At 39.5% G+C, this 9,220-nt stretch overlaps 1 protein-coding gene across 2 annotated transcripts in view; it reads right to left on the reverse strand.

Moving 5' to 3' along the window:
* tmem132e (transmembrane protein 132E) overlaps window positions 1-9,220 on the reverse strand; it is a 383,604-nt gene that overhangs the window by 11,330 nt on the left and 363,054 nt on the right. For both annotated transcript variants that reach the window (XM_014004040.1, XM_014004041.1), the window contains exon 8: window positions 2,841-3,035. In XM_014004040.1, coding sequence (XP_013859494.1) covers window positions 2,841-3,035 — 195 coding nt within the window. The remainder of the gene's footprint in view (window positions 1-2,840; window positions 3,036-9,220) is intronic.

The following is a 9,220-nucleotide window of genomic DNA, read 5'->3' on the forward strand; positions in this document are numbered from 1 at the left end:
GAATAATTATTTTTTGCAATTAAAAAACTCCAATTTCTTAACATTTATTGATGGAACCAACATGCTCCATCCTCTGCAGAATGACAAAACAATAAATTATTTCTTTAATAAAACCTCTGCAACTTTGCTCCAGTTTATTTTAGCAGCATGAATCTTTGCACAGGTGATGTCAACATGTGGATTTATGGTTTCCAAGAGTTTTTTCCTTTATTCATTATAGCTTTTAAATGGTTATACACTGTTTAATGCATAAAAAAGCCTAGCGAGGGGAAATAAATCGTTATTGTTTCTGTTCCATCCGAAGTATCTCTGAAACAGCAGCTGCTTTGACACTTCTGATGAGATCTCCCAAGTCTTAGCTTTATTTTGATACCAAGATTGTTTAAGTAGAATTTATAAATGCTGAGTTACACACTGAGTTACATCTCTGCATGTTATTTTGTGCTGAAAAAACCCTCAAGGATGAAGAGATGAAACATCTCACATGAGCAGCACTTAGAGCGTGTGGTGTGAATGACTCTCAGCTACTACCACACCAAGTTTTACCTCAAAATCTATGAAACTGGTTGAAATATTTCCATTTTTGTGTGCTCTAAGACGAGCTGTCTGCGGCGACCAGCTTTAATTAGGCTGGCTCCAAACTTACGTCAGTTGTAGATGTACGATCAATGATTATTTCCCTGAAAGTTCCATTAAAATCTGCCCAGTGGATGATGGGATATTTTGCTAACAGGCTCATAAGCCAAAGCGTCATTGTCCACCCTCCAGCGCTGAGTTATACCAAACATAATGCATGAATTCCCATCGAGATGCTAATGTGTGGAGGTTTTCCTGTCTTTGATTTGTGCTTCATGGCGTCGTACGTAAACCCAACAGCTCGGTTATAAACTATTCATAAGCAGTGGAAAGACTTGCAGCATCTCAAGACGTAAATAAAGGATTCAGGTTCCAAACGGTTGTCTGCAGATTGAAATGAGAGTAGTTCGCAGCTTCACAGAAAGCCAAGGCTTGCAGCTTGAAAGAGATTGAACTTTGTCCATGAAACACAGGAGAAAAAAATGCAAAGCAGTCCGGACTGTAAAACTCTACCTGCCGTAGTTTATGTGTTTCATTCATTTCCCGAGTAACAGAGGACATTTAGAAAGTTTTTTGCCGTGAAACAGAACCAAATGGCTTGAAATAGCTCCAGCAGTCCTCTGAGAGATTTGCCGGCGGAGGAATTGGCTGCCTTTTATGGCCCGGCCTTGGAGAGCACTTAGGACAATACATTACAATAATTAAATTTCAAGGTGGCCAAGAAGCTGAAAGCAAGAAAAATTGGATTTTAATGCCTGCTTCTCCCTCACTCATGCCTGATGTGGTTGTCGTTGCTTTTTTAGCAACGCGAGGGGCCAGAGAGGGGGCAGAGCGGCGAGGTGATGTTAGCATGATTCCCCGCCAATCAAAACTCTTTTCACATCCRTCCAAGCTCAGCTTACATGAAGTTTGTAATTAAACAGCATCATTAAAACCTATTAGTTCACGTGGTTTTCTGCAAAAACAGCCTAATATCTTGTTGAATTTTTTTGTTAATTAGTTTTAAAATTGGATGAGACTTGGTTTCATGTTGACAAAAGAGGATTAGGGCCACTGGAAAAAAAAAGACTGACTTTAATCTCAGAAAATTAACTTAAATCTCCTAATTCTGAGAAAAAAGTCAGAATTGTAAGAAAAAAAGTTAGACTTTTTTCTCAGAATTAGGATTTTTTATATCTGAGAATTAAAAAAAGGTAAGAATTCTGACTTTAATCTCAGAATTCTAAGAAAAAAGTCAGAATTATTGTAATTTTTCAGTGGCCCTAATCCTCTTCTGTACATTTTCTTGCCAATATATTGTGTACAACTCTCACTTCTCAAGCGCCCCTGCTTCCAGACAGTCCCAGATCCATACCAATAAATGACAATCGATGGGTTTGTAACACGGCAACATTTTGAGATTTAATTCTCCTACAAACTCCCATTGATCCAGCTGTCACACCGAGGAATTTGATATCTTGACTTGCGAATCGATGGCAGAACAACATTAAACAGGCGCGGCGTGTATTTGCTCCTCCCTGATTAAGATGTATTTTTTATTTTTGGTGAAACGGTGCAGAGCAGACGTCGTTCACCTCGGCTGCAGCGTGCGTCAAAAATAAACTCATGTTTGCTTTTATTTATTTATTTTATCCCRTTAAAAGCAGCGGTGGCTAAAGTCGGAGGAGCTCACGGACACGGCTGCGACAGTTTGTTTTGTATCTGAGRTGGGCTGCAGGTAATTGTGTTGTCAGAGCACACACAGTTTTATAAATATGTATGAATGTCTGTGGAGTGACCAGCATCTTTATGATCCACCTGTGTGTCTGCAGAATAAAATCTAATGTAAATATTTAAGGGAGGTTTTAGATCCACTGTGGAGCTCGGTGATTCTTGGTCGGGTGTTTTTCCAAAAAGAAGTCGTTACGTATGTCCTCTGGTTTGTAATGAGAGGATCAACTGTTTGAGCTGATTCTGTTTGTCTGTTAGCAAAATATTTCATAAACAATCAGATGGATTTCAATGAAACTTTCAGGAAATAATTATTGGACCACCTCTACAGCTGGTTATCTTTTGGAGTCAAGTTGATTTAAGATGAGCGMCCCAGATGTTCAACATTATCCAGCACAAAAACAGCGATAACTCAGTCAAATGTACTGATGTTAAGCTMAAATTTKTTGTGTTAGAAGCTGAGAGTCCTCCTCAACTAAAACTTTGAGGACATGTTTACCCCTGTTAGTAAAATATCTGAACTACCTGAGTTGTTCTGGATGCTTCTGGCTCACCTGTTTGAGAGCAGTGAGCGTCTGGACGCCAGTAGCCTTGGCCACCATGGTGTGGCTGTTTCCGGGACTGGGCTGCAGGGACAGGGTCAGGCCGGAGACGGCGTGGACACGCAGCTCCGTGATGGACACCTTGTCGTCTGTGACGGAGAACGTGGTCTCGCCGAGCACTGCGTCCACCGCCAGCGGAGACTCCACCTGCAGAGGGAGGGGAAAAAGAAGTGTTTTCATCTGATCTCTGCAGACAGATGCTTAAAGTCCAGAAGAGACGAGACCTTTATTGTCTTTTTTCAAAACTCATAAAGCTCATGACAAGACACTTTGAGATTAAAGGGCTCGGTGCTGCTGTTTGATCCAAAACGTCTCAAATCTGTGTGTCCAAACCTCTCACTCTGTCAAAGCAGGAAAAAAAATGAATAAAAAACACGATCCACTTGAGACGGAGTCCATCACCTGCTGCTGGACAACAAAGAATATGAAGCTTTAAACACGACTCAAAGTGAAAACACTCGCACACGTCTGAGTGTCATCAAACGCCCGGGTTAATCCCAGGCCCGGTAGTCCTCTGACCACTTACAGCCTATCACGGTTTGACTTTGCCTCTGCAGCTGGAGGTCAGGAGGGATGGGCGGCGCCGTGAAGAGCCACTCAGCCAGGCAGCGGCCTTGCTCTCAGACGAGGGGAAATCAATTCCGCCTTCATCTGGAGCATTTTACAACCGTTTTATAAACCCTGAACTGTGGAGACCTGACATTCTGATAGAAACACAGCAATAATAAAATAATAMGAGCAGTTTCACATTAAACATGTAATTATTTAGAATTCTGTGGTTATTTAGGAGTACAAACATGAACAGCAGCAGCTAGCTGTGGCTGTTCTTGTGCCTGGGACATTTCCTGCAGAGAAAAGTTTATAAAACAAGGTTTCTGCCTGGATTATCCACAACAGGTAAAATATTACGTATATATAACATCTCCACAGAACCCCACTTTTCAAGAGTTGAACTTGACAACATTTTTCTAAATTTAAGTCCTCTTATCCAACAAATACAGGCTTGTTGGGAAAGAATTGTTTATTTTGTTTGGTGTTTTCCTGCGTTACTTTTATTATTTAGTATCATGGTTTCCTCTCTGTTCCATCCTGCTGCCTGCAGCTAAACCTTGCCAACCAAGCAGCATCACAAACAGTCACTTCTGAGACATTTCAAAAAGGAAATTAACACTCTGCATCTTAAGTCAAACTCAAGGCCTGTGGGCCAAATGTGGCCAGCTGCTGAATTTTATGTGGCTCCATTCAAAGATGAATTAATGTCTTTAAAATAAGCTGCTTTAGAGCTGCATAGGTAACTTTTATAAAAATGTATTTTTTCCACATCTGTTAAAACTGTGTCCCAACAGTAGAATATGAGACAGATAATGTTACAGAAAAACTGACCATTTTTGAGAGCTCTGAATGTGCCATCACAAGCCTCCCAACTGCAGCTTTAAAGCCAGCATTGATAAACTACATCTCCCACAATGCATGTTCAATACTTTACACGCAAAATGACAGCATCCCACCACTAGGTGGAGCTACACAGGGTTTCCAGTAGCCGGTGGCATTATCACTCTCCACTTTTAATGTGGCCCAGCTGTGCTGGTGGTAAATTTAAACTGGGGCACGCCCAAATGGGAATTCCCTGTTGGAAAATGGGAGAGTTCAGAATTCAAGACTTACCACAACTTTATAGTGAGTAAAACTATCTTAATTTTACTTTTAATAGTATTTCTGTATTATTTACTTTACATTTAGTCAGTCGAACTCTTAGTACTTTACAGTGTTTATTAGAGGACGTGTTAAAACACTATTTCTGCAGGAGGGTGTGTTGTGTATTTTCCAGACAGTAGAATTTTGTACCACAATCATGTAACTATGTTGTAACTGTAGAAATGTGACTTTGCATCAGTTTATCTAAACACCTTGAAATTGGTGATAAGAACCTCCTACTGTTTCTGACACTCCCACTTCAGCACATCTTCACAACAATGTTTCAGGGAAGGGGTGCTCTAGGGTGGGAGCACGGATGCAGACTCTCTCGCTTTGGGGAGGAGCTTTGTAAAAACAGGCGGAGCTTTGTACCAGCAAGTGTTCGGGCAGCTCCACAAGGCTACCCCAGGAGATTCAAGGATTTCTCAAACATATATGAATGAATCAAAGCAACACTCTGTATGTTTTTGATAATATGATATAAAAATAAAAAGTATGATTTTATTTAATACCCCCTCCCCTTTAACTCTCCTTTAGCCTCAGATGGAGGAACAGAAGCAGTGATTAGAACTGAATCATGTTTTATCTGCATGTGTATGTGTTCTTTAAGCATCTGTATTTTGGCAAACATGCTTCCCTCCTCCTCCTCCTCCCGGCCTCCTGATTGCATCGGCCTACACGCCCGTCTCCTACAAGCTCATCAGCGCTGCTTACAGCCCAGTTTCTCATCCAGCCTCCACAAGATTGCTCAGCCACCCAGTGTGGTGCTGAAGCTCTGCTCTAACCTGCCTCCCTGCTCCGTCTGTTCCACAGTTTTCTTGCAGTTAACACGTCGTCTTCACCCCTCCCGCTGCAGCCCTTGGCTTTTTGCCTCAGCCTTCTGCCTTCACCCATCATTACCTCCACTCCCTCCCCAAAGCTTTTGCAATAAACTGCTGTTAACCTTTGCATTTCTGAAGCAATGTGTCCCACACGCGCAGCTTTGTGCTTGTTGAATGTAGCACAAAATGTCAAACTACTATGATCAGGGTCGAGGCTGAACTCGTGCATTTATCCTGACTGATGCCTTTCCCAGTTTGGCGTTTTGGCAACATCTAGAAAGCAGCTTCTGAAAGTGACTTTATAGGAAATGTTTCAACAACTGCACCGATTTACATTCAAAATAAGACTAAAACATACATAAAAGTGCATTCTGTGATAGATTCTAAAGAAACGTGTGCATTTAAATAAAATTCACTTCCTTTGTTCATTTTTAGAGCTTTTAGATTTGATTTAGTAGTGAAGAGTAGTGATACTACATAATAAAATTACTCAAGTAGAAGTAAAAAGTACAGCATAATAATAACAGTTTTACAAAAACTTACTCAGGTAAATTTACTATCAAACTCTGGATTTCAGTGGACTAAAAACCCAGAAAAGAAAATCAGAAGATGGTCAGGGGTCAAAGTAATGAAGTCTAAAGAGAAACTTTGAAATATTCTTAGAAATCTTAGAAAACTTAGAAAACTAAACAGATTCCAAGAAATTCTGGCCACTTGAAAGCCAAATCTAAAGAGGATAAAGTAATTTGTTGTGTTGAAGGAGCTCTTTGACCATTAGCTGACATGCTGGTGTGAAGGTTTGCACTTTATGATGCAGAAATGCAAAAATCCACCAGTGTTTTGTGCTAATGGGCCTCTGACCTACAGAGGTTAATGGTTGGGAGCTGCTGTGTGAAAATCTCTCTGCAGCTGCATCAATAAGACAAAGTTCTTAATGGTTCACTGAAACTTTTCACACAGACAAATTCCTGGAGGCTAAAATAGAAAAAATAAATAAATAAATAAAACACTTGTGCAGCAACGAAACGCTGCAGCCCTGCTCCACCTCCACATGCATATTGTTGGCTCGTGATGGATTAATGTGCCAGAAAGAAGACTCACGCTCCGCTGCACACGAGCACATGGCTTCACACACACACACACACACGGGTTTGTGTGACGACAAAACCCCGAGGCACGATTGTAAACGTGTACATAAAGTAACTGTTAAAGTTTTCTGGAGCTACATGATGCATCGGCCTCTGCAGGAGCTCGTTTCACGATGACAAATTCAACTTGATTTTATTAAAAAACAAAAGAAAAACACTGATCGAGCTTCAGCTCTGGAGTCTTTTTTATTAAAAAGGACAGAGAGGTGAGAAAACGCAAGTCAGTTTCTGTTTAAAAACATGATTCATCGCAGGTCAGATGGAGTATGACTTTGCAAAAAGAAAAATGTTTGCTTGTTATTGATTTTCTGCTGTTTCACATTCCGTTCATCCGTGGCTGATATTTTTAAGGGCCAATTAAAGCGATTAAAAAGAAAGACTCACTCTAAAAAAAAAGAAAAAAAAAACAACAAAAAAGAAGAAAGAAATTCAATATCTGCAACAGTGTCTAAATGTCAGAACACATTTTGAAAAGATCCAAGGTGCACATCGATTGTTTAACAGAAGAATTTAATCACAGAAACTGATCTTGTGCCGGGTTATGATTCTTGCTCTAACATATTGTTTAGTCATTTATTCCTCGGCTTTCATCGAATTGATTCCAGACTCTGGGAAACAAACGAGCTCTCGTCGTGATGAATCTGCTGCTGCAGAGGAAGTTCTCTGCTGAAACCTCCTGCTTGCTTCAGATTTGGTGCTCGGCTTCTCCTCTGAAGATCCTCAAAATCGAATAAATCACATGAAATAAACTCTTTTTATAATTCAGAGTTGTAACAGACGTTCTAATTAAAACTGACTAATGATTTGATATTGTTAATAAAATAAAAACCTTCTGCTCTACAGGAGTGAGCAGTTTGGCTTTTATTATTTTATTTTTGGGTTCAACAAATAATTTGAGTTCTCCACCCACACGCACGTCAGCTGTCAACTTTTTTATTAAAAAACTCAAATATATAATAAAAGATGTTCAGTCGCTTCATCTTTGATCAAAAGTCAACATATTTGTGGTTTAAAAATAATTCATATTTAGTGAAAGTTAACAAGAGTTTGGGATTTATTTCAACATTTCAAACTTTTCTAAGCAGCGCTGCCTTTGATCAAAGAGTTATCAGAACTGCACACACTGGCTTTGTAACAGAACTAAAATAAATTTAGTTTCTAATAAAAGATGAAGTTTTGTCACCTCCCACAGAGAATAAACTCGTTCACACAATTCAGCTTTTTGTTTTAGGACACTTGAGTCAACATGATTTAAAGAGTTTATATTTAATACTTTAATCCTCAACGGGGAAATTCCTTTTCTGCATTTTATTCTCATGGCACATGTTCTGCTCCACTGCTTCCCCCTGTTTAAATACGAATAATTCTTTAAAAGTTAGGATGGTTTTCAAATAACTGAGCCGTCAGTTTTAAATCTATTAATATTTGTTTATTAAAAGAAGCTGCAGAGTTCAGTTCTGTTAACGTTCTCAGCACCAGAACCCAGGATCTCCTCTTACAAAATGTTATTTGTGTGGAACTTCGAGTGTTTATTCAGAAAATCAAAGATAAAAATTGAAACACCTCTACTGGTACCGAGGCGGCATTTTTGATTTGAGAAAAATACTTGGAAATAAAAGCTGCTACTTTAAAGCAGGAAATTAGGCTTCAAATGAGCATTTAAAGCATTAAAAAATAAAAAATAAAAAATCCACAAGAGAGAGATATTCCCCCCGACTGTTATCAATTTGTTTGTAATATATTCCAAGGAGAGAGTGCTGATGAAGTGCAGCACTTTAGTTTTCATTTTCATCCAGATTGCCTCATTTTCTTTTACCACAGTTACTGATTTACCATGTTTCCTGCAGCGACTGTGAACCAAAGAAAAAAAAAAAAAAAAAACAACAACTCCCTGGGATCGTTCTGGGATGTGCTTCGTTCAGCGAGTAGAAGTGCAGAAAGTGGTGTTGATTGTGTTTTGAGTAAGAAGATAAAAAGCCAAATCATGGCTCCAAATTTACCGTCTAAAACGGGGGATCAGATTATAGCTGAGGAAATTATATCTATTCAAATTGGAAGAACACTGAAGACATCGCAGGGGAGAGCCGTGATCCTGAACAGAAATCTCATGAAGGAAAAAAGGAAAACTGGGCCAAATGTGTCGCTGCACTGATGTGAGGTCAGAGGTGAGGTTCACAGTCAATAAGGGTCATCATCATTAGGGTCTAACAGCTCTGTTCTGTCTCAAACTGGTCACACTGAAGTCCAGAAAACTGGGATTTAAATAAAAAACAAGTCATGGAGCCTGAAGAACAGTATGTCAAAGTGGGAGCTGGAAAACCTGTGGTGTTTTGCATCATGAGGATTGGTCTCAGTGTTACACCATATTTTGTGACCGTCACATATTGTGACCAGAGGGGGTGTTGTTGCATTTCTACAACAGAACTTGGCCGAACATGGCCACAAAGAAGTACATGATACGCCAATGGTGTAAGCCAGAGGCTGAAGACATACGAAGAAAAAAACAAAAACTGTTGAATATCATACATGGTCACAGAATATGAAAGCTGTCATATACTGTGACCTCACTTTAGCTAAGGAAAAAGTAAAAAAAAATACTCAAAAACTATTTATACTAATTGTTTACATCCTCTAGTGTCAGAAAAATAGCTTTTGATCACTGACATGG

This window comes from Austrofundulus limnaeus, unplaced genomic scaffold, assembly GCF_001266775.1.
Source record: "Austrofundulus limnaeus strain Quisiro unplaced genomic scaffold, Austrofundulus_limnaeus-1.0 Scaffold21, whole genome shotgun sequence".
Classification (NCBI taxonomy): Eukaryota; Metazoa; Chordata; class Actinopteri; order Cyprinodontiformes; family Rivulidae; genus Austrofundulus; species Austrofundulus limnaeus.